Source organism: Ursus americanus, chromosome 4 (genome assembly GCF_024610735.1).
Source record: "Ursus americanus isolate L20-20 chromosome 4, mUrsAme1.1.p, whole genome shotgun sequence".
Classification (NCBI taxonomy): Eukaryota; Metazoa; Chordata; class Mammalia; order Carnivora; family Ursidae; genus Ursus; species Ursus americanus.
In genome coordinates this window covers 86,354,703-86,382,398 of record NC_142130.1, presented here as the reverse complement: position 1 = coordinate 86,382,398, position 27,696 = coordinate 86,354,703, and the positions used below count along the sequence as shown (strand labels likewise).

General features: G+C 44.9%; 1 protein-coding gene across 3 annotated transcripts in view; it reads left to right on the top strand.

Moving 5' to 3' along the window:
- The window catches only part of TIAM1 (TIAM Rac1 associated GEF 1), a 369,342-nt gene that overhangs the window by 327,336 nt on the left and 14,310 nt on the right, over nucleotides 1-27,696 (top strand). For 2 of the 3 annotated variants that reach the window (XM_087861760.1, XM_045785501.2), the window contains 8 exons: nucleotides 558-661; nucleotides 10,255-10,434; nucleotides 11,337-11,405; nucleotides 11,734-11,859; nucleotides 17,324-17,432; nucleotides 21,134-21,313; nucleotides 21,404-21,522; nucleotides 26,497-26,605. In XM_087861760.1, coding sequence (XP_087717886.1) covers nucleotides 558-661; nucleotides 10,255-10,434; nucleotides 11,337-11,405; nucleotides 11,734-11,859; nucleotides 17,324-17,432; nucleotides 21,134-21,313; nucleotides 21,404-21,522; nucleotides 26,497-26,605 — 996 coding nt within the window. Of the gene's footprint in view, nucleotides 1-557; nucleotides 662-4,628; nucleotides 5,053-10,254; nucleotides 10,435-11,336; nucleotides 11,406-11,733; nucleotides 11,860-17,323; nucleotides 17,433-21,133; nucleotides 21,314-21,403; nucleotides 21,523-26,496; nucleotides 26,606-27,696 lie in introns of those variants that run through there. The other variant, XM_045785502.2, reaches the window with a different exon arrangement.

Below are 27,696 nucleotides of genomic sequence, written 5' to 3'. Positions count from 1 at the left end.
GGCTTGTAAGAAATGCAGAAGTTTTGGTCCAACCCTACACCTGTTGAATCTGAATCTGCAAAGCAGGATCCCCTAGGGGTTCAGATATTCTTTAAATTTGAGAAGCCCGCCAGAGGACCGTGATTGTCATGTTCTTTTCCTTCATCTTTGCATAGGACATGTTGGGAAGTATGGAAGTATGGTGTTAGGTTTATAGATGGCCAGACTTTTGCAAAAACAGACATCACACATGCTATGGACTGAATGTTTATCGTCCTTGGGTCCACCTCCAAACACCACCACACGGGAGGTTAGGGCTTCAACATACGATACAATTATGTATTATAAAATTTAAAAAAGTATATATATATGTACGCATTATCATATAAAAATAATAGTAGTAACAATAAACACAACAGAACACACTTACTGAGCCGAGATAGTGGAGCTCCCACTTGGAGGGTCTGACAATGTATGTACATGTCGGGGGCCTGACCCGGTGCCCCCCTTGCAGAGGCCTGGCTTTTAGCAATTGCTCTCCATGCTGACCCACATTTTCGTCTGATTTCATCTCACAGGACACGGCCTCTGCAGCGAGCAGGGCAGTAGCGCCGAGACTGCTCTGGAGGAGACCGAAGGGCCGGACTTGGAATCCTCAGATGAAACTGATCACAGCAGCAAGGTGAGAGATTTTCATTTTCACGTCCCACGTGTCGAACCACCGAAGAATCACAGCTGACAGGTCACCTTTGCAGCTGTAGGTGGTTAGAAGGCCTCTCCACGGAACCGAGTGTTTTTACCTCTGAGATGTCACTAAGAAACCAAATCCCAATTACAGCCTCGATAACAAACCTATACATGCGAATATAGGGCAGAAATCAGTTTTAATGAGTTCACATCTCATTTCACCTGGTTCCCTCTCACATTTCCATCTGTGTTTGAAGAAATAGCATCCAAAGTGTGCGTGGCTGAGCCAAATAGACTTTCTTGCCATGCATGGTTTCTGCAGCAAACTCTTTTTGCATGATCTGTGTTTGGCTCTTGTTAAACGTGAGTGGTTTTTACGTGAAAGAGAAAGAAACGATCTTTTTCTTTATTTATACAGCGTGCCCCTCAGTTGTTCGAGGCCTGTGAGAAAGCCCTTATTCTGAGTCTTTGGTGGAAGACCGTGAATCTGTTTTCCATAATTCATCATGCTTTTATCCCACTTCACAAAGGGTTCTGTGGGTCCGCCTATTCTCAGCGCACTCTCCAAAATACAGCAATTTAAAAACTTGGTGTTACCTCTGTCCAAAGGCCCTTCCCCAGCAAAAGTAATTGTACGTGATTCTGTTTCTTTTTCTTTCTTTTTTTTTTTTTTTTTAAAGATTTTATGTATTTATTCGAGATAGAGACAGAGAGCATGAGCAGGGGCCAGTGGCAGAGGGAGAAGCAGGGAGCCCAACGTGGGGCTCCATCCCAGGACCCTGAGATCATGACCTGAGCCCAAGGCAGAGGCTTTACCGACTGAGCCACCCAGGCGTCTCACGTGATTCTGTTTCTGTGTTTATTCACCTTTTATAGTGTTGTTGACATATGTACGTGGATCCCTCCACCCACCTTTCTTTCTTTGGTTTGACATCTACCAGTCGCTTGCTCTGATCAAATCACGTAACTTTAAATTATACCTTTGTTTTCCCTTTTGCAACGTCAGGGTGATTCTTGCCTTTGCCCGGTGATTGGATGATGGGGGCAGGCGGGGGAGGGGGAGTGTCAAATAATATAACTTAGGAGAGCACGTTGGTCATGGAAATATGCTATTCAAATATGAACCATTATTTTAAAAACCTACGTTTCTCTGCGTGTGGGTGCCTTTATCTTCAACATCACCCTTACCCCATGTGTGTCTCTTTGACCATCATAGATGGGATCACCGTTCTCCGCGTCCTAAGTTGAGCACAGTATAAAACTTAGTATTTGAAAGTAATTTTGATATTTATAAAAGGCTTTATGTTGTTGGTTATTAATTAAAACACAGGTGAATGAAAATAGACGTATTTCATTTAAAGCCAAAAAAGACAAACAAAAACTTGCTTATAGTTACCTTTTAGGTGTGTGGCCCTTACTTTACTTTTAGGCACTTGGGGGTGGGGGGAGGGACAGTAACCCTCCAGAAAAGTGGATTATTTCCAAATTGAGGTAAGATGTTTGGAAGGGTATTAATTACATCACTTTGTTACTGAACTTAAAAATGTTTATTCTCAGTTTCTAATTTGATTTAGGATTACAGCTATTTTTCCTATATCTAAAACATTTATTTCTGAATACTTTTTAACTTGGATCATTTTTACCTCACTGTAATAGGCCAATGTTCTCATTCCTTGTGGATTTTGAGATTGTTTTCATTTGAAATTTTGTGAGTCATGAGGTCCTAAACAGGGTCCTCTGTAATAGTCGGTTTGGCAGTGGAGAGGAAGGAAGGGACCCCAAGGTTTTGTTGAACTTCCCTGGCTGCCTGGCTGACTTCATGGTTCTTTCTCCAGAGAATAGGTCTAAAACTCACCTGGAATAGACAGGGTTGGATGTAGGAACAGGACACCCCGTCCCCGGATTTCACTGTAGAAATGCATGGTGGGCTCTCGTAAAAGAGAATGTCTTCAAAATTATCAATGGCGAGTTTGGGTGATGGTCGGTATTTTTAAAGCTAGTACAGTGACCTGTGCTAAAACCTTAAGTTCTTATTCCTTTTCACTAGGTTGGGGGTCACTGTGTGATTCTGTACCCAAAAATACTCCCTAGTTTTGGTTCGATTCACATTTTATCTTCTTTATTTGAACTGCTTTGTCATGCAACCCAAGTTAGTTAACTAAATTGAGGCCTTTAATGAGTTAATGTCTCACTTTGGATATTTGGGAACAAAAAACTTAAATTGAGCAAATGGTTCTTGGAGTCAGGGTCCTACTGTGTATTCTTTCTCTTTTTTTTAAGATTTTATTTATTTGAGAGAGAGAGAGCGCGCGCATGGGGGTGGGGGGGGGAGCCCGCGGTGGGGGGGGGAGGAAGTGGGGGAGGGACGGAGGGAGAGGGAGAAACAGACTCCCCGCTGAGCTGAGCAGGAAGCCCAGTGGGGAGCTGGATCCCAGGACCATGGGATTAGGACCTGAGCTAAAGGCAGATGCTTAATGGACTGAGCCACCCAGGTGCCCCCCTACTGTGTATTCTTAACAATAAATGAGAGCTAACACTTATTTCCTATCTTGTATATATTGGGCACCATTCATATTAACTTATCTCATCCTCACAATACCTCTGAGAGAGAAATACTATTATTCCCTCTATTTCTTAGGTAATGATATTAGAACAGAGAGGTTAGCAACTCAGTGAAGGTCACACAGCTCTGAGATGGCAAAACCAGGCCTTGTGTTGTTACCTGCTATGCTAAAACGACCTTCTGGCCAGATTGGTTAAAGTCTGGTGTTAAATACCAAGTTTCGGAAAAAGAAGGAATTAATTAATTAGTGCACTACGTCAGTCAATTAGATATGTACTCATGAACCACTTACATATTTTCTTAATGCATAACCTTTCTGGGTGTATTTTTTTTATGATTTAAAATAAGGGCAAGCACATATCTTGAGTTTCTTGATCAAGATTAAATATTCTTTTGACTTGTCTCCTAGATCAGTAATTTTTCTTGAGAATAAACCGCACATTAATTTTTAAGTCGTAAGCTCCCTTTAGCCGTGGAAGGATGATTTAGCTTTACTTGGAGTGCGCCAGGCTAAATAAATAAGCAGACGAATCAAGGAGTGAAATGAAACAAGCAATCCTTTTTTTTTTTTTTTATTCCTGCTGCATCTGTGAGGGCTGTTGATTTTTTTATTCAATATTTTTGCTGTTCTTCCTGAATGAACTGCTTTATGAAATAATGGGCAGAATTTAGAGAATGCAGGTTGGAGTGTCATATGGTTTTCAAATTTTTTTTAAATAGCAGTTTTTGCTCCTCATGGCCTTTTGGGGTTCCGCAAGTAGATAATTGCAGGCTTGCCGCGAGAGCATTGGTGGCACTGGAAAGCGACATCCGCGGGGTGGGGGTGGGGCTCCCACACTGCAGGGGCAGTCTAGCGGCCTTTCTCTTTGTGAGCCACCTCCTTCCTCTTGTGACAGTGGGTGACAGCCTCCAGGGGCCGCCCCCCCCGCCCCCCCCACTTGTTTCTCTGCTTCTAATCGAAAACTCTTACTCTTGTCTCTGGAAGTGAATGCTAATGAGCTCCCGGCTGTCCTGTTCTGCATTCCAGACCCCCTGGCAGCTGTGATTTTGTTTTCCACTTAGCAAATGTATTAGAATAATTTTCAGAACATTTCCATTCCGAAAGCCATCTTTTTTTCCCTTTTAATCCAAATTGGGATTGTTCTCGGAAATGTCTGCTTTAGTAACAAAGCATTAGCGGAAAAGGGGAAAACATACACTGTTCCAAAAAAAAAACCACCCCAAAACAGCGTGTTTTCATTTTATTTTTCTCAGTGCCTGCTCCCGACTCAGGGAGGGATGTCTTCAAAGTTGTTTGAGCCGGCCGGGGTAATATCCCTGTGCAGTGCATGACGCTGGCCAATCAGCTGATATTGGTCCGCAGAGCAGAGCCGCTCACATCCTGGGCAGGCTTTTTCTGCTTTGTGTTCTGGTCTCTTTTGGTTCTCCCTTTCTGGAACTTTTGTTGGTGAGCCAGGTGCAATCAAAGCATGAATTCCTGTCCAAGAGTTAGCCTTTGACACCATCCCAGAGGCCGCCGCCGGGCCGTGGGGCCGCGGGGCCGCAGAGCTGCCGTCCTGTCTGCGTTGAGATGCGGCAGTAGGTTTCCTGGGCGAGCCGGCATGGGCTGTCTGTATGAGAGGGTGCTCCCTGGGGAACTGGAAGGCGTTGGGCGCTCTTGGGGTATTTTAAGAAACTTCTGTTCCTGTGCGGAACACGTCAGGTGGTAGAATTACCATGAGAATATATTCCTGATGATGTCTGCACTGTGGAAAATAAAGCGCAAGCCCAGGATCGAACACAATGACAAGTCCGGTGACTCTATGTATCGGACACTTCATCTGGTGAGCATGTTTGAATTCTCTCTTGCTAACCTTGTTTATGTGACAGCTTTCCAGCGAAATGCTTTGCAGTCCAAATGATGGTGATTCTGCTTGTCACTTTTCCCCAGGATCGCATCCTTTTTTACCTTCCAGATCCCCTTGTTGATTAAGAATATATAGTTTAGCATGGGGGAGGGGTGGGCGTTGGTAGTTGGCACGAAGCTGAATTTGCCCAGAATCTTCACATTTGTCTATTTGTTCATTCTTAAGTGGCGTAAAGATGTATTATGTATTTTTGAAACTGGGTGTCGTTCGAATTCTTCTTTCTTTTGGTGGTTGAGATTGTGAGTGTGTTTGTACGAGGTGTATGGCAAATCTCCCCCATCCCTACCTCGGTCTGAGTCGTCTGAGTCCTCATCAAGCATTTCTGGAAAAAGGCTGTTCACCTTGGCCTCCTGTAAAGTTTTAAGTGTTTTTGACTTTATTTCTGCTTGCCTGACCAGAAGGCGATGGTGATAGAAGTGTTGGCTCAGGGGTCGTGACAGTGGTTTAATGTCCACTGACTTAGATTGTGCATGTCAGTCTCTGTAGTAAATGTCGAGTCCCTGGTAAGAAAAGCTAGTGGGTTAATGACAAGGAATAATTTAACCAAATCCGATTAAACTTTTTAGTCATTCAGTATTCATATTGGAGTCTGTCCACCATTCGATTTTATGTCATTTAACGAAACTTGAAATTTGGCCCTGAGTACGCCTGATGGACCCAACTAAGCCTTCGTCCTTCTCGGATGTTTCTTCTTCAACGTGTGTTCAAAAGGAGACAGAGAAGGTGATGGGAAATGACCACTGCAGATAGCGGTCTCTGAAATTACAGAGAACATGACTTTGGTGTTTGTCTCCAAAAAAGCTTAAGTAAAGGTTTTAGGAATTGAGGCCACTCTGGCCCCTTTTAAATCTGTGGGATGTGTTAAGTCGGTCAGACTTAAAGGACAGTTTTAGAACTCTGAACTCATCTACAGATAGAAATGCCTTTAGTGGTTGCATAACAGGAAAAGCTTAAACAGCTGGGTAGCTTGAGTCAATAGTGTGTACTTAAAAGCCTCCCCCCTCTTTTTGTACTTTCTTTTCATCTTCCACAGGAAGAAAGTGATATTATAAACATTGAGCTTCATGCTGGCCTCAGTAAAGTGGCCCATTTCCTCCTGCAATTATGTACTCTTCTCTGCATGTTGGTTGGATAATTCTTAGGCCTGACAGTGGAACAGCTCCGCTACCTTGGACAGTTTTAAACTGGCAGCTCTGAAGTGCCCCGAAAGTGCTTTTCTGTTTCCAGGGTGACTGATTGCAGCCCTCCAGTGGGGAGAGGTTTGCGCTTCTCCCATGACAGAAACCTCGACTGTCTCCTTAGCAGTCTTTCGCGGTCTGTCCCAGTTCCAGGAAACTTGGCTTTGAGGAGTGTGTGGGGAACCTCCCACGGCAGCCACCTTTCTAGGCATCTCTGGCTGCAGAGCTCAGTGTAGGATAAAGAGGACAGTGCAGAACGCTCAGTGACCGAGCAGGGAGAGCCCTGCGCCCCTCGTAAACCCTACATTGTGGCTAAGCTACCCAGAGAAGGTCTCCATGGATCTTGATGCAAAAAAGTCTGGCCACGGTATAGGACCGGGGGGACTTACAAGTTGGGCCACAACATATAAAATCTCTGCATTGGAGTTATTTTAGAAAAGACCTGCCTTTCATACTTCCTTCTATGGATGTTTTTTGGGGGAGGTAATATTTTAGTGAAGCAGAATTCTCAAAGTTGATGACATCATTTTAATGGTTTCCAAGTAAAAATTTCATTAAGAGCCTTGCAAAACATGCTGTGACGGTATGCATTGCAACTTGGAATTCTGTTTTTTTTTTTTTTATTCTTTATTTAAATAACCTGTAGTTGAGAGTGAAGAGATTACGTCTGTTGAGATTCTGTGCATATTCCTTGTGAGAGTTCATACCTCGAATGCCTTGAACAGGGTTGCCCGTGTTGGGACCGCTTTGCCCCACCGCCATGTAAGAGAGCACCTGGTTAAATTTATCTTAAGTTCAGGATTGTGTCTAAAAAGGGAGGGATACCTAAGGCTTTGAACTCTCACAAGAGGAGTTCAGGAAATTTGGGGGTGTCCCTGGGATGCTCAATTATAGGATGCTTTTCCCTGCACTCCAGAACTTGGCTCAGAGGGGGAGAAAGATGAGCAGGCTGGATGTTTGGGAATGAGGTTGGGTAGGACAGGGCTTTAGGTTTATGGCATAGGTTTAGAGCACCAAAGCCCTAGCCCACAGCCCACTAACCTTTTGCTCTCCCCTTGGGCGTGCTTAACATACGGATGCCAGACCTTAGAAGTGGTGAACTTCACACAATGTCAGAAATTCTACTCACACTCTTAAAAATGGAAACCTCAGAGCATTGATGGTGAAACAGAGGGAAAGGAAACCTAGAAAATCCATCCCATGTCTTCTACTATTATATGCAGATACAGGTGAGAATGGCAACAGGTCAGTGTGATGAGAATTAGAAGCAAAAAGAGAAGCATCTTCTGGAATTTCCTGCCTTTGCTATTTGCCTGAGTCCCCAGGTTGTAACTTTGGCCCATCCTGGAAGTATGGGGCACCCTTTGTGTACCCTATGAGGACATTGGATTTCCCATGGCAACTTGTCGAAATGATAAAATTGTAGAAAGTCATATTGCGTCACTGATGGGAATGAAGCAATAGATTTATTTATCATGAGGAGTAGCTTTGATGTTAATCTGCATATACGTGACAGACGGCTTGGTTACTGTTGGGCCAATGAGAAAAGCACTGTGTGAGGGAAGGTGCCAGTTATACGTTTGTTGTGTTAGGTTCCTTTTGCAGGATGCTGAGTTGAAGCAATAAAGGACAATTGGGCAAAGCTGGAGGGCTCTTAGTTGCCACTCGTTCTCATCGGCTGTCCATGGGATTTTAATTCTGAAGGTTACCCCCCGCCATCATGTCTATGTTATAATGCAGTGACCTGCTATAGTTATCACTGGATCATTTAAAAGATGTGCAAGCATTTTTGTATGATGGGTCATGGGTCTTTCATTCCTGTGTAATTTGTAAGACAAAGTCATATTTAACTGGATGTTTAAGAACAAGCTAGTAAAATACTAATATAACTGAATAAAACTGTTTAGTTGATTTCTACAGAAACAAGCTTTGATGAAATTCTTTCTTTCTTCCTATTTCTTATTGAGATATAATTCACATAGCAAACAGTTCAGCCCATCTTGGTGAGTTTTTTGTTAGCCCCTGAAGGGAGAATTCTTTGTGGGGATGTACAATGCCTGAAACACTGAATCCATGGACAGCAGTGAACAGTGCCCCTGAGAGGTGACTAATACCTTCTGGCACCTAAGACTAGGGTTAGTGCTGGCAACAGATAAGCTGTGGTCATTGTAAGAGAATTGAAATAGGGGCGCCTGGGTGGTGCCATTGGTTGAGTGTCCGACTCTTGGTTTCGGCCCAGGTCGTGATCTCGGCATCCTGGGATTGAGCCCCGTGTCGGACTCCGCGCTACTTGAGACTCCCTGTCCCTGTCCCTGTCCCTCTCCCTCTCCCTCTCCCTCTGCCCCTCCCCCCCAAATAAAAAATCTTAAAAAAAAAACAAAACCCAAAGCAATAATAATTATGTGGATTTGGGTCCTGGCTCTCCTCCTCACTGTCATGGCATTGTTGTGAGTGCATCCTTGTTCAGTTCTGATTTCCCATGTCCTTGTACTGCCTTTATTCTGGGCTCCCTTCCCTTTGGGATATGCCAGTGAGGGGAAGCCATGTTAATGCTGGCTGCCTGTTTCCTCTGTGTTTAAGGGATCGCCCCCATGGAATACCCTTGGTTTAGCTCCTCTGCCCTGCACCAAATGCCAGCCTTGACTTTCAGCTCTGGGCAGCAACTGCTGTTTTGGGGAGGATGTTCTTCTCATGTTCTTCCTGGGTGGGTGGGTGATAGAGGAATTCTTTATTTGCACCCGTGTTTGCTGGGAATACTGTGTGCCTAGGGGAGAAGGAGACGGGGGAAGCCAGGGAGAGGAGGGTAAGCAGGCAGCCTGTCTTCAAGGAGCTATCCAGCGAACATTTGTAGAATGGTACATTTGGGCAAATATTAATAAACTAGATCTTGTGCTACACAATAGTCTCCGGAGGCATTCCAGCAAGAGCTGTAAACAATACCCTGGCTCATTCCACCCCGGAGGTCCTGACTGAATTGCTCTGGAAGGTGCTCTGGGCATGCTCCCCAGGGGATTGCTATATGCCGCTCAAGTACTCAAGCTCAAGTACTAATTCGACCGGGTTTGCAGCTGCCCGCCTGCCACCCATGCTTTGGAGAACTCTTTTGCATAACTGGAAAAGTTGCAATTTTAGAATCCTAGAACCCGAAACTTCTACCTGAATCATCCTGGACGGAGATTAGGTGGGGGCTGAGCTCCCCCACTGAAGCCTTGTTCAGGGCCCAACAGCCTTTATTTCGAGAGAGAGGAGGTGTCTTTCTGCTTGGAGAAGCTGGAGAGACAGAAACTTTTTTTTTTTTTCTTAAAATATATGGGTATCTATCATTATCTAGAAAGTTGCCTTAGGGCCAGTTTTTAACAGAGCCAGAAAGAATCTTAGCTTATAAAATCATCTTCTGGAAATGGCAGAGGAAGTATAGTTTACTTAAGTGGGGGCTGTGATAATTAGCCTTGTATTTGGGGCAAAATGCCTTTCATTTTTCTGTATCTCCCTCTCCTTATTTGTAAGCTTCTTGCAGAGTAGTTATGAACACAGGCTTTGATCCACACTGCCTGGTTCAAATCCCAGCTCTGCCGTTTTCAAGCTGTGCCAAAGCTGTGCAATCTCAGATGAGTTACTTAACCTCTCTGGGCCTCTTTTGTCTGGGCTGTTTCATAGGAATGCTAATAGCCCTTACTTACCATGTGGGAGGATTAAATACATCAGACAAATGCCTGGCATGTGGGGAGCACTCAGAATATGTTAGCAATTGTCATTATGGGTGTTTTGAGCGTTCAGTGAGCTGTCATATGTGTAGAGCAGTCTGGGGGAAGGAGAGATGTAATTCACGTGTGACAGTTCATTAACCAAGAAGGACACCTTTAGGCGGAACAGATGTCAGACAGGTCTCTCTTGTGAGAGGTAACTTCATCTGCCTTGCCTTTTAAACTGTGCTCCGAAGAGCACAGAACAGGTGGCCGCGTTTTGCCGCAGTCTGCATGAGATGAACCCCTCTGACCCGAGCCCATCTCCTCAGGACACCACGGGGCCTCAGCTGGCCACCATGAGGCAGCTCACGGACGCCGACAAGCTGCGCAAGGTGATCTGCGAGCTCCTGGAGACGGAGCGCACCTACGTGAAAGTACGTCTTGCTGGTCTACCTTCCTTTCCTGCAGGGCCTGCCTTCCCTCCTCGTTTTGAATGAGGGACTTTGTGGGCTTACACTAGATTTGGTCTCCTGTGGAATCTGGCCTTTCTTCTGAACATCCAGATCTCCTGCATCTTAAGCAAGCACATCAATTCTTAGAGCAGTTCATCGACATTTGTAATTGATCAATCCAGAAAGGAGATGATGGTGAATATTCATTGAGCCTTCTGACCTTTCTAAATCTGTTGATGGGCTACTACTAAAATTGAATTTAGTTTTTGAAAGATTTAAAGGTATTATTTTCAGTATCTAATTTGAGTCTAGGCAGAGGGTGTCTGTTTTCTTTGTATTCTCATTTGTGTTCAGATATTTAGTTATATTCCTGTAACTATATAATTTATTCCTATATAATTCATAATGTCTATATAATACATATAACTAATAATGCATACATTATGCATACATTACAATACACACATTGTAATACATTCCTATGACTATAATGGTTATCTATTCCTGTAACTATATAATTTAGTTATATGTCACAACAGTGTGATCTGTTTTTAATCTATTTAGTCTTTAACTCAGGGGTCAGCAAATTATGGCCCTTAGGCCCCAAACAGCACTCTGCCTGTTTTGACAAAGTTTTATTGGAACACGGCCACACACATTCATTTATGTGTTGTCTGTGCTGCCATGACAGTTGTGACAGAGGCCGCATGGCCTGCAGAGTCTAAAAATATTACTGAAAAGATTGGCTCACTCCTGCTTTAAGGGAACTTAATGACCTAAAGACTGTATGTAATGTTAGCATTTGGGACATAGTCAGTTTTTTTCTCCTTTAGATTCCTTCTAGGCTTTTAGACGCGCTAATGAGATATCCTTTCAACCCTTAGGACTTAAACTGTCTCATGGAGAGATACCTAAAACCTCTTCAAAAAGAAACTTTCCTCACCCAAGATGAGGTATGGTGGAAATCGTCTAAACTTTGTGAGGGTCCCACTGCAGCTTGACTTGGTGAAGAGGAGGGAGTGAGGCACACGCACAGTACTGAAAACATTTGGAATTCGCTTAATTGTAATAAATAGATGAAATGATTGCGTGTTTTGCTCTTGGCTTGCACCCAGGGAGTAAGGAGCGGCCCCACCCCCTGCCCCAATCCCCCCTCCCCCGGTGGTGGGCTCATGATCTTAATTTATAAGTAGTGATAGAAAAACTTTGAAATCAGAAGCAGATAAAGTTTCTGAACACCAGTGAAGTATGGGGTGGCTTAAATTCTTTTCCGTTTTCCAGCTTGATGTGCTCTTTGGAAATCTAACCGAAATGGTAGAGTTTCAAGTAGAATTTCTGAAAACTCTAGAAGATGGAGTGAGACTGGTACCCGATTTGGAAAAGCTTGAGAAAGTCGATCAATTCAAGGTAAGTCGTCCAGTGATGTCAGGTGGCCTCCTCCTGTCGCGGGTGGGTTATTCTGTAGGTCAAGTGGAACCTCCTGAGAACACATGGCAAGAGGCGTAGGCTGTCTTTGGTGTTGAGTCTTCCTTGGACCTCCAGTGGGGTCAGTTGCTGAGGGGACTGATACTGAGAGGGGAACCTTGTCTGGCTAGGGTGACACTAGTGCCATCAACTTGTATGAAACTGCTGCTCCTGCTGGCTTCTACTCTGGAAGGTAGACCAACCTTGACCTTTTGTTCTGTTGACGGGGGGCCCTTTAACACTTGCTATTAGCAAATGTTTCCCAGGAAACAAGTTAATTTATCACGTTCTGGGAAACTTTGCTTAATGGAAACGCTTATCATGACCCAGGAGGAAGACAGTCTTCCAGCACACGGTGTCCTTCTTGCCTTAATGAGGATTTATGACTAGTACCTCGGCGAGGATGCTTACAGCTTATTTCCCCCTCCTTGGCTGGCTCTCCTTTCTTAAGGGTACTTCCTGTGCGGGCCTCCAACCGGCAGAGCTCCTCGATTCTTGCACAGTGGTGTTGGCTTCTCGTATAATTTAAAAAAAAAAAGATTAATTCAGGTGTAATTGACACGTGATACGCCGCATCTATTCACATTGTACAATGTGCTGAGTCTTGCCATATGTATACACCTGTGAAACCATCACAATCAGGATAATGAGCATCGAATTCAGCCCTTGAAGGTGTTTCCCTGCTCTTTTGTGATTCCTCTCTCCCGCCTCTTACTAGCCTGTCAGCCACAGGCAACCAGGAGCTCTTTGTTTCAGATTCGTTTGCATTCTGGAATTTTATGCAAGGGGGATCAGGCAGCATATACTCTTTTTTTTTTTAACGTGGCACACTTTACTTGGTATGATCATGTCGCCTTCCATCCACGTGGCTGCATATATCAATCTCTCGCTCCGTGGTGTCCCATCGTACGGGGGTAGTACGCTTTGTGGCCCTTTCACCTTTGCTGGGCATTTGGGCTGTTTCCAGTTTCAGGCAATTACAAGTAAAGCTGCTATGCAAATTTGTATATAAATGTTAGTATGGATATCTGCTTTCTTTTGGCCAAATACCTAGGAATTGAGATGGTTGGATCACATGGTTATACCAGTGCACATTCCCACCAGAGGCTCCTAATGAAGAGGTCATGGTCCCTTTTAATAATTTTAGCCATTCTAATAGGTGTATAGTGGCACCTCATTGGAGCTTTCATTTTAATTTCCCTTATGACAGGACAATGAGCATCTTCTGATATGCTAATTTGCCTTTTATATATCCTCTTTGGTGAAGTGTCTGTTCAAATCATGTGCCCATTGACTCTGTTGTTTGGTTGTTTTCTTACTGTGAGTCTGGAGAGTTCTTTCTATATTCTGAATATAATTCCTTTATCAGAACTCGGATTTGTAATATTTTCTTCTTGTACAGCATCTCTCAAAGATCCGAAATTTTAAATTTTGATGAAGTCCAGTTTTTCAAATCTTTTCTTTTTTTGGGTCATACTTTTGGTATCATGTCTGTGAAATTTTTGCCTAAACTTGGGTCCTAAGGATTTTCTCCTTTTTTCTCCCAGAAGCTTTGTAGGTTGGGTATACGCATTTCGGTCTCTAATCTGTTGTGAATTGAATTTGTTAGGGTGTGATGTCGGAATCAAAGTCATCTTTTTTCCATACGAATGATCTTTCTAGTGCTATTTGCCGAAATGACTATCCTTCTATCCCCTTGGACTGTTTTACTTTTGCACTGGTGTTGGAGTCAGGTGCGATTGTCTATATATGCAGGGCCCCCATATACTTCGACCTCTTCTAGAGCTTGCAGAAATCTGGCTGAGTGCTGTTGGCATACACGTTTAGGGACTGGGGTGAAGGCTGTTCTTTCTATATATGTTTTTGTATGTCACTGCTTCTCTGCAACAGAAGCTATTCAGTGTACACACCCACGTTCATACACTTAGCATAAGAATATATATTTATATATACTCAGATATTTTTATTTGGAGATAATTTGAGACTTATGGAAAGGTTGCAAGAATAGTCTGAAGAATTTCTGGATATCCTTTACCCAGATTTCCCAAACATGAACATTTGACCACATTTGCTTTATTCTTTATCTTCCTGTCTCTGATGTGTGTGTGTGTGTGTGTGCGCTCACACGCGTAATATAATTTTTTTTCTTGAAGTACTGAACAGTTTAGTTGCAGGCATAATACCCCTTTAACCCTAATTACTGCTTACAGTTCATATTTTGTGTGTTCAAATGCTGCTTGGATGAGTTAATTTTCTCCCCTCTTCGTCTTCAAGGTGGTTACGCGGTCCATTTGAAATACAGCTTGGTTTGTTTGTGTTTGTAATGATAACATGTATTTTCTAAATTACATTGATTAGGACAGTTAGAACTCATGACGGGCCAGTAATTTGTTAGTTAATCAGAAAATTGCTTAGTGAGGATCATAATAAAAATGGATGTAGACATTCCTTAAAACACTTGGTTGTTTTTTTTTTTTTTTAAGATTTTACTTGAGAGACATAGAGAGAGGGAGAGTGCATGAGCAGGGGGAGGGGCAGAGGGAGAGGAAGAAGCAAACTCCCCGCTGAGCAGAGAGCCTGACATGGGGCTCGATCCCAGGACCCTGAGAACATGACCTGAGCTGAAGGCAGATGCTTAACCGACTGAGCCACCCAGGTGCCCCACAACACCTGGTTTTACTCTAAGACATCTAGCGTTGATTATAGTCACTTAGCAGTCTCTTGTTGTGAGGCCAGTTGTGTGGGGTTAGGTCTGGTTAATTGCTTGAGGAAAGTTAGATGGACAGAACGTGATGTGGACATGGCTGCATTGTAGAGCAGTGTTATTCTAGAAGGGACTGGTGCATGGATTCTTTCAGTGAGCTGTTTCTAAATTCCATTCGAGTGGGACTCTCTTCCTTCAGTGTCCTGGTTTATGGCAACACCTGACAATCTCCATTCTGTCACTAAGGCAAGACAGCTGATGCATACTGAATATTCACGGCCCGGGGGCTTGTTTCTAGCACCTCTGAGTTGGCTTCTGGATTGTCAGCGTTTGCTCCCAAAACTATTGCTGTCAGTTACACTATTGCTACTTGGTTTAAATCCTGTTTGTATATTTGGTCCAAAATACAAAAACTCGTTAAAATATTCAAACTGCATTGCCTAGAACACTGCGCTTGCTCTCTCTCTCTCTCTCTTAAATGAAAAAAAAAAAGAAATCTTTAAAAAAAACCCAGAATTAAAAAAAATTAAAAACCCGAGTTTAATATGCATAAGGATACTCTGTATCCTCTATATTTTACACACATATATGTATATATACCCAAATATATATACAATAAGTCTCAGAAAAATATCCTCTGTATATTTCACATTGATCTAGTCTTGTTCGGAGAGGCTCAGAATTTGGAAAAAAAATCAGTTCTGAGGTCAAACAAGTTTTGATAAAATATCCCCTTGGGAATTTGCAATGTCCGTCAGCCAGTGAGAGGCTCTGTGACGCCCTCCAGAAGGGCAGCTTTGGGGGAATGCAGTCTTTGTGTGTAAACCCCTCATACTTGTGTCCACGTTGTGCCCTGAGATCATTTTTTGAGGCCAGAAAAATAAATGAATACTTTATAATTAATGTTTTATCTGTGGCTGCCTGTATGGTGAACCCTAAGTAAGTAGTAAGTTAAACAGACAAATGACCTAATAGGGTTAATGCGAGGGGTCGCAGTTAAACCTTTTTCTTCCACATCTTTTCTTGTTTAATTATTGAGTGTTTCTCGAAGGATAACTGTATCAGCAGAGTCAGACTGTCCCTGCTGGGACCCTCTCAGCCAGGGTGGTGAGGCTGGGAGGGGGTGGGGCTTGAAAGGGAGAGGAGGAGGAGTGGAACGGGTAGGAAACTAATGTGGGTCTCTAGTTACGCATTCTGGGTGGTTCCAAATAAACTTTTTGTTGTTAGTAGACAGTCTATCAGAATTCTGTGCATAAGGGGGCGCCTGGGTGGCACAGCGGTTAAGCGTCTGCCTTCAGCTCAGGGCGTGATCCCGGCGTTTTGGGATCGAGCCCCACATCAGGCTCCTCTGCTGGGAGCCTGCTTCTTCCTCTCCCACTCCCCCTGCTTGTGTTCCCTCTCTCGCTGGCTGTCTCTATCTCTGTTGAATAAATAAATAAAATCTTAAAAAAAAAAAAAAAAGAATTCTGTGCATTGTTCATTAGATAAATTACACATTGAAATCCAAAACTTTTTTTTTCCTGGAACCTCACTTTTAATTCTAAGCCTGAATTAATCAGTCGCACTCTCTCTCTGAACAAGACTAAATCAATGTGAAACATATCGAGGATATTTTTCTGAGACTTGTATATATATTTGGGTATATATACATAAATGTATTATGTAAAATGTAGAGGGTGCAGAGTATCCTTAGGCATATTAAATTCTGGGTTCTTTACTTTAAAAATTTTTTTTTTTAAAGATTTTATTTATTTATTCGACAGAGATAGAGACAGCCAGCGAGAGAGGGAACACAAGCAGGGGGAGTGGGAGAGGAAGAAGCAGGCTCATAGCGGAGGAGCCTGATGTGGGGCTCGATCCCATAACGCTGGGATCACGCCCTGAGCTGAAGGCAGACGCCCAACCGCTGTGCCACCCAGGCGCCCCTACTTTTTTAATTTTTTTAATTCTGGGTTTTTTTTTAAGATTTATTTATTTTTTTTTATTTTAGAGAGAGAGAGAGCGAGTGCAAACGGGCAGGAGCAGAGGGAGAGGGAGAGAAAGAATCTCAAGCAGACTTTGCACTGAGCAGGGAGCCCATCTCGGGGCTGGATTCCATGACCCTGAAGTCATGACCTGAGCCGAAATCAAGTCAGCCGCTCAACTGACTGAGCCACCCAGGCATCCCAAGGCATATTAAATTCTAATGGAAGGCCTTCACTCCCAGGGTCAGGCCTGTTTCTCTCATCCTCACCTCCGCGCTAGGAGAGGGTGGAGTTAGTGACCGGGGACACGTGTCTTCTATTTTTGGGGCGTATGCATTTCCTGCCTCTACTTGGTGTGTCACTTCAAACTCCCAACTGGAGCTAATGAGAGGTCGTAGGAGCCTTCTGCCTTTTCCAAAATGCCATCGGTATTTTCTCATTAACATTCGCACATCCCAGCTGGGGCACTTAAAAAGACCCGAGGCCGGAAAAGCAGTATGACATCTCCAGTGTAATTAGCGAGAAGGCCAGCTCGGACCCCGAGCACGCAAATGTGTGAGCCCTCACGCATTCCGATAGGCAGTTTCAGGCCATCGGTGAGCAGAGAGAGGCTGTGACAGGTGTGAACGGTGCTGACTTTCGGGGAGGGTCAGGCAGATGTGACCTCCCTCTGTGGCCTGCTGATATTTCCCAATGAGGGTGAGCGTGAGCTAACTGCGGTTTTTCTCATTAAATCCAGAAAGTGCTGTTCTCTCTGGGGGGATCCTTTCTGTATTACGCTGACCGCTTCAAGCTCTACAGTGCCTTCTGCGCCAGCCACACGAAGGTCCCCAAGGTCCTGGTGAAAGGTAGGCGGGTGAGGACTGGGGGGCAGGGGGGCTTATCCGTTTTAGATTCACATTGGGGTGGCTGGTGGCTGGTCAGGGGCGTTTGGACAGAAATCCAAGAATCGTTGATGTGCCAGATAGACGTTCCTTAAGTAAGGGTGAAATGCGTGACTGTCTTTTATTTTTGTTTTGAATTAAACTCTGTGCCCAATGTGGGGCTCACACTCACAATACTTGGGTCAAGAGTTGCACGCTCTACTGACTGGGCCAGCCAGGCACCCTGATATCTTGAATTAACTGTCTTGTCAGTTTTCTTATTTATTTCTTTTTAAAGTTTTATTTATTTATTTGAGAGAGAGAAAGAGAGAGCATAAGCAGGGGTAGGTGCAGAGGGAGAGGGAGAAGCAGACTCCCCGCTGAGCAGGGAGCCCGATGCGGGGCTCGATCCCAGGACCCTGGGATCATGACCTGAGTGGAAGGCACATGCTTAACTGACTGAGCCACCCAGGCGCCCCTTGTCACTTTTCTTATAATTCAAGTTTTGACTCAGCTATTTGGGGCCAGAATTACTGGGTCATTTTGCAATTATGTAAAAACAGGGTGATGGGGGGCTTTAGAAATTCCCTGCTGTATTCCTAATTTTCACTCATTTCTTTATAGCTTCACACACTTCATACACCTTTTGGTTGCATTCCATCTTTCCCTCACCTGTTTTTGGTCCTAGGTGTGTGATAATAGCCACCCCCACCACTATGAAAGTTTCCGTTCATGAGAATCACTCGACTTGCAGTTATATTTTGCAGGGAACAGAGTGGAATTTTAAATGGCAGGCTCCTTGGGGCGCCTGGGTGGCTCAGCTGTTAAGCGTCTGCCTTCGGCTCAGGGCGTGATCCCAGCATTCTGGGATCGAGCCCTGCATCAGGCTCCTCTGCTGGGAGCCTGCTTCATCCTCTCCCACTCCCCTGCTGTGTTCCCTCTCTCGCTGGCTGTCTCTCTCTCCATCAAATAAATAAAATCTTTTAAAAAATAAATAAATAAATAAATGGCAGGCTCCTTTTCCTCAGTGTTCAGGGAAGATGATGGCTCATTCTGAGAGTCTCCAGAAAGCTGTTTTGCTTCCCTAGTTCTGCATGTGATGTTGGTGATAGGTAAAGGGATTTAAAAAAAAAAAAAAAAAGGCCCCGGGAAACAGTATAAGCAGTAGAAAGTTTGAATGCAGAGAATCTCTGGGAATCAGCCTGCTCAGTCTTCACACTCCCGTCTGGCTGTCATGTGCACAGCTGCTGATCTAGTCCCTGAATACGTAAATAATTGATACATGTTTTGCTTTCCTGCCAGAGAGAATGAGCTTGACTTAATTTAAAACCTATTAAGGAAATATTAGTACAATGCAGGTCTCTGGGTAACAGAAGAGCCTGGCCCAGATAATGACATACTTAATGGCTGGGACAGTTCACACGACAGAATCTGCGTGAGCACAGAAATGTAAAGGGCACCTGGGAATCTCCTAGTCCTGCTGTCTGGCCTGGACTCTGTCTTCACATGTGCTGTATTGGTCCTATCGTTCTGCCTTCGCATTTCTTTTTAAACCTTAACTGAATGCCGATTGTTACGAGATCATTAATGTAACAACTTTAGAGCCTTTTGCTCTGCCGTAAAAGTACATACACGTTACAGTCCTTAGAGTAAGTTGTGTTATTTCTAATCACTCAATTAGATTAAAGTCTGCCCCTGCAGGTTTTTCTTAATTCAATAACATCATTTTTTTGCACCTGAAAAATATTACTTGTCTTTCCAAACGATCCCTTAAAACCTGAGGTATGACCTACATTTTTCTAATGGCCAGATGTGCCAAGAGGGTGAAGAGAAAGAACTCTTTGAGAACAGAAAGTACCCGTCTCTGACTCTTAACAGGCTCACAGCGAGGCTGGATGGGAGGGACACTCCTTTAGTTCACGAGGAATTGAGAACCATGCCTTCTTTTGTTCTGACGTGAAATACAGCTGATGGGTTAAATGTCCCTGGTAGACGTGGACCGGTACTTGGGATGTCCCCACGGAAGCCACAGCATCCTCGTGCATCGGCTCTGGGCTGAGCCTCGCTTCCCTGACACATAGGCCATTCATTCCCGGTGCCCTTTCTCTTCACAGATTTCTTCTTTGAAAGGAAGAGAAATGGTGGCTGAGCCCTTGGAGGCTGATTCCTCTGAATGGGGCTTAACGGGGATGAAAAGATTGTGGTCTTTATGAAGCCACCTTCCCATGATTGCTGTTTTAAAGATAGAATAATCATTTTACAATTCGTGCTGTCCTTTTACCACATGTTCTGGTCTTCACTCACACTGCTCATCCCCAGAGATGGAAATACATTTTTATCAGAAGCTTTTTAAAACACGTGGGCCCACTGTTCAGTCTACTTTGATATATTGTCCTTCTTTTCCCCATTTTTTGCGCTCACTCCCTTCTTCCTGTCCACCATTTCTTTGCACCTGGAAGGCATTAATTAGCCTTGTCTTCCTAATTACCCAGTGGTGGGTACCTCTCTGCTTGTCTGGGGACCCACAACTCCCCAGGGCTGCTCTTCAGCCCAGCTGGGACACAGATAAAAAAACCAGGCTGGTGAGGGAAGAGCTCCCTGAGTTATATGAGGTCAGATGTAAGTTTCCCCGGGAGAGGACTCCGCGGTCCCGGGCAGGCAGGAGGGCCTGCCCTACGATGCTAATAGTGGGTAGCGCTGAATTAACATAGAACAGATCTGAAAAGGCATTCGCTGTGGGAGATCCAGCCCTGCCCCACTTCCCAGAGCTGCAGAGCACTGCCGCCTCAGTCTTGTACTGTTTTTTTTTTCCCCTGTCTTTTCTCAGAAAAAAAGGCCCCACCCTCAATGGAAGGCTTAAAAGACTGGGAAAACCAGGGTAAAGAGTGTTTTAAAATGCAGGCTTTCTGATGATTCAGATATGGCGAAGCCAACAGATCGGAAGACAATTGCCATTGAAAAGATAGCTTGTTCCTCGCAGCTCCCAAGAGGAAGGGGCATGACGTGCCCCATGGGGCCCCACGGGGGAAGTGCCAGGGCCAGTCAGGAAGCAGAAGGAGCGAGGGGGAGATGTGGGCAACTTTATTGTGGTTGCTGCGAGAAAGATGGAGGAAGGCAGGGTAAGCAGATTTGGGATTGGGTCATTTCAGTGGATTCTGGGGTATTGGGCCTGGCCTGGGCTGTCTGGTACCTGGCCCTGAGGCTAGTAGGGCAGGGGAACAGTGGCCTAGAGTGAGAGAGCCCAATAGAAGAGTTAGAGGCATGGGGCGGGGGCCTCCAGGTTGGTTGGTTTGCCTATGAAAGGTGTGCTCCCAGGTGAGTCCTTGACCATCTCTAGGAATTGGCTAGCCCTGGGAGCGGCAGTCCCCAGGGTCTGTAAGGCTCCAGGTGTCAAAATATCAGAATACAAAGACGTTCTTAGTACAAGGAGGATGAACAGCAGCCCCTGAAAACCCCAGTGTGTAGAATTTACAAGGCCTATTATTGCTTTACTCAAACCCCGTTTTTGCCCCCAGATAAATAAGACAGGCCCTTCCAGTTGTCTCTCTAAGGCCCCCACCTTCCTTCTTCCTGCAGCCCACTTTCCACTCAGTCCTGGGGAAGGGCACCTTGGAGTAAGTGAGGGGGATGGTGAGAAGGGGGCATTAAGGGGTTCCACCCTGACAGCCCGTGTTTCTCTCTTCCAGCCAAGACGGACCCGGCTTTCAAGGCGTTCTTAGACGCCCAGAACCCGAAACAGCAGCACTCCGCCACTCTCGAGTCTTACCTCATCAAGCCCATCCAGAGGGTCCTCAAGTACCCGCTTCTGCTGAAGGAGCTCTTTGCCCTGACGGACGCAGAGAGCGAGGAGCACTACCATCTGGACGGTGAGCCCGGGCCCCAAAATCTATCCCCTCGCGCGTGTCCCCACGAGAGCCTCGAAATAGCCTTTCCGTTTCCCACCTCTTTTCTTCCAGTGGCCATCAAGACTATGAACAAGGTTGCAAGTCACATCAATGAAATGCAGAAAATTCATGAAGAATTTGGGGCTGTGTTTGACCAGCTCATTGCTGAGCAGACTGGTGAGAAAAAAGAGGTAAGGATACCCACTTCTCAGGACACGCGGCAGCGAAGCGGGGTTGGTTTCCTTGTCTTTTGAAGGGCTTACTTATCGGTAAAAGGGTTACGAAGCTGTTGTTTCTGTTGGTGGAACTTTCATCCTTCATCCAAGGGTGCACGTGCGTTTTCTTCCTCAGCTGAATTATTTCTTATCTAGGAGCCGTGTTTCTGAGTCTCAGCCCTTACCCCTCGGGACCTCTGGTTTTGTTCCGTTAAGCGTGAGCGTGAACTTCCAAACATAGCTTAGGCAGCTTCTGTAAGCATCATAGAAGGTCAACGCTACATCCCCGGAATTGGAATAACACTTAGCATGTAGTAGGTGCTTGGGTACCGTTTGCTGCATGAATGAAAGTTTCAAATGCCTCTAATAAATCTTTTTTTTTTTTAAGTCTACCTAAAAACCTACTTAGAAGAAACAGTGACAGAAACAGATACACCTGAGAAAAACTTTAGAGCAAACTCTGAGTAGTGCCCGAGTCATTGAGAAGAGCTTATGTGACTAAAAATTCTGATAATACGGAGATGAATCAGAGGGCTATGGTACGTGATAATATTCATCACTGCCTCTGGACATTCAACTGGAATATTCTCCTTGGTTTTGCTTTCTGCCTTAAAAAATAAATAAAGGAGAAAAGCCAGGAGGGAACCAGGCAGAAAATCACTCCTGCTGGGGTGAAGGGGAGAGTTAAAGGCAAGGGGGTGGGGGAAGCTTGGTTGTTTAGCTAGGAGAAAAATAGCCTCATCCTCGAGGTGTACAGGGTTCCCGTCCAGGTTCATTTTTATGTCCTCAGGGAAACAACACAAGTTTTCAGACTGCTAAAAGATAATTTCCAGAAAGAGCTAAAATCTTGGCATCTCCTATAGACATAAAAGCAAACACATATTAAGAAATTTATTTTACTCACGTGATAGGAGGGAGCCAGGCAGGTGTCGTAAGGGTTTGTTGGAAAGGTCGGAATAGCACAGGTGTGTCTATGAAGCGAAGAAGTATTGCGAGGATTTGCGAATGGAGGCGCACTGGTTTCCCCACAGCGGGAGGAAGTCCCCGTCGGGTCAGACGGGACATGCGCTGTCTGCACCTTCCAGATCAGAGGCCACGTGGAGGGCTGGAGTCTCATGGGCTGGGAGCGTGTGCTCTGGAGGAAGAGTCGTTTTCCACTGAAACATGATTTATTTTTCCTGCTGGGGTGGCAAGCAGAGCATGAGCATGCCCTCAATCCACCTGGCAGATAATCAGTCAAGAGCATAGGAAAGGTGGCACTGCGACTCTGGATTTAGTTCTCATTTTTTAATAAAGCTTTTGTAAGAAGGAAAACACGGTATGCTTATGAAAAGGCAAAACAACAGAAAAAGGCAAGAAGGAAAGCCATTCACCATCTCAAAACAAAGAACGTACCCCTCTTAATGTTTGGGTGTTTGTTTGGTTTTATTTATTTATTTATTTATTTATTTATTTTTATTATATTATGTTCGTCACCATACAGTACATCCCTGGCTTTTGATGTAAAGTTCGACAGTTCATTAGTTGCGTATAACATTGGGTGTTTATTTTGATTAAAAAAGTTATATATCTGCATATGCTTGAATAATTATATTTTGAAAGGTATATTATGCCTTTTTTAATGTTATTTTAAATTATTCAACAGAATCATTTAAATTATTGTGTAATATTTCATGTGTGGCTGAACAATGCTTTACTTAATTCCTATCATTGGACAATTCTCTTGGCTTCATTTATTGACTGCTGTGAGTAATACTGCAAACATTTTTTGTCATAACACTTCTCCCTCCTATATTTTAGTTTATTTCATTTTGACGGAAGTGAATTTTATTCAGTCTTGGAAATGAACGTTTTCATCACATTTCATTATATTGTTCGTTATCTGCCAAACTAGTTTCTGGATGTTAATGACCTTGGGAGCAAAGGACCATTATGCTAAAGGCTAGAAGATGACGTGCATGGTGGATTGCAAAGCATTTAGGAGAAAAAGATGAATATGATTCAAAAGTCAGGGACTGTACAGAGGGCCATGGCTTTGGTGAAACTGCCCGTCCTCTGAAATGAAATTCCGACAATCAAGCGAGAAATCTTTCCAGCGAGGAACAAAGAGACAAAGTGCTGTACAAAATAGCCTCCTGTGAGCTGAGATTTTGTAAAAAGAAACGTGCAAAAGATGGAAGGGATGGAAGGAGGGACATTTGACTGTTCACCAGTGTTAAGGAGAAGGAAAATCCTATCTCAGTATTCCGATGTCCAAAGCCCAGAAAGATCAAGGCTTGGAAAAGACGGCAAAGACAGCAACAAGAGCTTGTGTTTTAACACTGTGAGACGCATAGGAAAGAAGTAGGCTCCCAAAACGGGGCAGAGGTAGGGTGGCCAAAGATGATGGATCACTCAGGGAGAAGGACTCAGTTGCCATGCAGTCTCTCTTTGAGAATGGTCTTGCAACCGGAAGGGATAGAACGGTCTTGATTTCACAAACACAAACCCCGGGGCAGAATGGCTCCTGGGGAGATGGTGCCCAGCTCAGTTACAATTCTATTACACTGCTTACAACGTACGTTGGAATGTTTATGGAAACCCCGGGGCAGACGGTTGGAGGCACTCAAGTTATGTCCTGATTCTCACAGAGGTGATTCCTGGTCATTGTAGTTCCCTTTTAACGGCAGTATCCAGTAAAAACCTAGAATGGATTTATGAGCAGTTTGTAAGCAGTTATGAAGAGGAGCATTTGTCAGTATCTGTTGGGAAAGGTAGGCCGCTGTTGAAATGGTAACATTCCAGGGACACGGGGTCCCTGATCCTGTCATCAGCCAGCTTTCCCAAAGGCAGATATGTTCACAGAGAGCAAAGCTGGTTAGGAAACACTGTATGATGAATCTGGGCCTTCAACCTCCTACTGCATGTTAAACCCAAGGAGCTGGGCTGGACCACATGGATCATTCCTTTTGCTCAGGTAGGAGGAAGAAAAGGCCAAAGAGGGCATTTCCCCTTAGAAGAAGAGCTCAAAGGACCCGGGGTGGCAGGACGTCCCAGACCTCTAAGCGGAACTTAGTCTTGCGGTTTGGGCAGAAGATTGAGAAGTCAACGAATAGAAGGCTGGAGGCACTGTTGGCCAGAGGGGCACTCCTGACCCCCTTATTCCATTTGCCTTGTGGAAACTTGAGGCAAACCATGTGGGCTGGGACTGGATCAGTCCAAACAACTCAGCATCTTAGTGCTCACTACCACATTTATTTTCACACAGGGGTGTGTGGGCCAGCTGAGCTTTGGCCGCTCTTGGCGAGCTCCAGAGCGTAAGGGTCCGGTGTGTTCTAGTCGGACACAACTAGGCTTCTGCGTGCCCTTTCCACAGCTGGAAGGGGGAGCTCAGGAGGGCTAGTGAAAACTTGTTATGCCGCATCCTTGGCCCAGGGCATGTGGCCAAGCCCAGAGTCATGAGGGACCTGCCTGGTCTAGTGGGAGGTGCTAGAAATATCACACGGCAGAGGGTGCAGACCCAGAATCGTGTTGGAAGGAGGAAGTAGAGTTTGGACAACCATCTGCCCTGGTGACCTTTTAATCACTTTTAAAGACATACCCCTAAGACGGGGGCCAGAATGCTAGCTGGGAGCTTGACCTCTGTGTGTAAGCCCCTTGTGTGGGTGCTTGGGGCCTGGGTGGTAGAGACTATATAGTTTCCTTGGCTGATACTGTCCTGGGAGGTTGGTTGGCTAGTTATTTCATATGTACAAACAATGTAATACGATGGGTGAATTTTTTTTTTTTACTCTTGGCTATACTAGCAATAATACAGGTCAATAATAGAGTAATTATGATAACGATCCCCCAGTCACGACAGCGGCAGCAACACTGCTGTATTTGGTACCATGGAGTCACATCACCAGCATCGTCATCTGGCTTGGTGACTCAGGAAGAGTAATGCCAAATGGCCCTGGGTTCAGCAGAGGGCTGCTCGGTCGCCGCTTTATCTAGAAACCCTGTCAGAGCATAAGCAGCAAAACAGACCGGACCCAGGTGTCTTTGAGAAGCTCAGCGTCAGATTTTGACGTATCTGAAATGCTGCCTTGAACTTGATTTCTGCGGCTGCAGAGCCTACCGGCAGCTGTTGGTATTTACCAGTGGGTGGACTGTGGTCTCTGATTGTTACGAAGCGTTGTTCTCTGATGTGGTTGCACCAAGGGCAGGTCAAGACACCAGACGATCCTCCCACCGGTGAGTGGGCTGCTGAGTTGGCAGGAGGAGGAGATGTGGGTGGGCTTGCACCTGGGCCCCGGACTCCGGTGAGAAAGGCAGACGTGGCTGTCGGGAGGCACAAGCGCTGATTACTGCAGAATCCCGTCTGGATGGCTTTCCAGAACAGCTCACCAGGACGGGCTGGCATTTGACCTCCTCAGCCGTGCACCTAGACCTCCTGCTTTCTGTGGATCCTGGAGCTCAGGCTGCACACATTTACAGAGCACTCCTCAAACTCCTCAGTTGGCTTCTCTCTCCCTCCTCCAAAGTGAAATGAAACCTTTAGAAGGAGCTGGAAGAAGAAAAAATAATTAATTCCATTGCTTCCTGGAAAACCGTGGCTGCAAGGGGATTTGAATTCGCAGGTGGAAAGGCCTAGTTTTCGGGAGTGGATCTCAGTGATGGATGCCCATTCGTCTCTCCTTGGGAAACTGTCTTCATTTGAACACAGACCTTTGCCAATTTTGGAGATCAGTTTTGACAGATTTACTGTGTGTGAATTTTGGGGGGGCCCTGGTTTCTACCTCTTGCCACTTTATTCTTGAAATTCTTATAGACAAACATGGGATAAAGGAAAAAAAAAAGTGACCAGATGTTTTTAAAGACAATATTTTCATGAAGTAAGGTTGACATCAGCCTGCCAGATTTTAAAACATGAAAATCTTTATGTTTATAACACCACCCAGTAAGGTTTGCCCTGTCCCTGCTTTTCAGGTTGCAGATCTGAGCATGGGGGACCTGCTTTTGCACACCACGGTGATATGGCCAAACCCGCCGGCCTCACTGGGAAAGTGGAAAAAGGAGCCAGAATTGGCAGCCTTTGGTATGTATCAGAACAGAGCTGGGGCACCCGGGTGGCTCGTCAGTTAAGCATCTGACTCTTGATTTTGGCTGAAGTCATGATCTCAGGGTTGTGAGATCGAGCCCCACGTTGGGTATGGAGCCTGCTTAAGATTCTTTCTCCCCACCCGCCGCCCCCCGCCCCTCCCTGCTTGTTCTCTCTCTCTAAAAAAAAAAAATAATAACAGGGTTGGTAGGGGGTAGCACAGAGAGGGAAGCTGGGCTTATTCTTCAAAATAAGAACATAAGAATAATATTTTTCAAAATATTTTTCAAGACCCAATTAATTAACGTTAAGTTCATTACAGTTATCTGAATTGGTCTCCCTGCCGCGGCCACCAACATGTCCCATATAGTAAATGAAACCTGCCAGGTCCGTATGGCCAGTGTGACCACCCCGCTACGTGGGAGAGAGGGAATGGCCTTACCAAGGCTGCCCCATGTATCAACACACAGGGAAAGATTTTGTTGTTGTCGTCACTGCTCTGAATATCTTTTCAAAGTAACGGGTTAATAATAAGCCAAGGAAAACTCATGTGACAAATGAAGACAACACTGCGTTGTTCTGAAAATCAGAGCACTTTCCTGGCTCTCGGACTCCGCCGCTGGGATTCAGGACATCCTTTCGCAGCTGACCTGCTCGGGCAGTGGGGTGCCTTGATCAGTTGTGAGATGCTTCTCAACCGCCACGAATACTGGCTACCAAAAGTAGAGATGCTCGTGGATGATTTATGTTTTAATAAACTAGTTTCGACGGATGCAGTTGCTGCAGTCAGAACTCTCATGTGGTTGTGTTGGGATCAGCATTTTGAGAGAGAAAACTACGGAATTGCATGTAATTCAGGAATTACGACTTGTGGTTGCAGGAAAATTCGTGTTCGGCATCCAGTGCTGTTGTGAACAGGCACGAGTTTGTTTTACGTTGTGTCTTCCGAGCCCCCACGGGAGATTTGTGGGTGAGCACACAACATAAAGAAAGTCTGGTATTTCCTATTCTCTTACCTTGTGTTTCTAGAGGAAAGGGGTGATTGCTTGTTGCTTCTTTAACTGAACGCTTTTTTCTTCTTTCCCCCA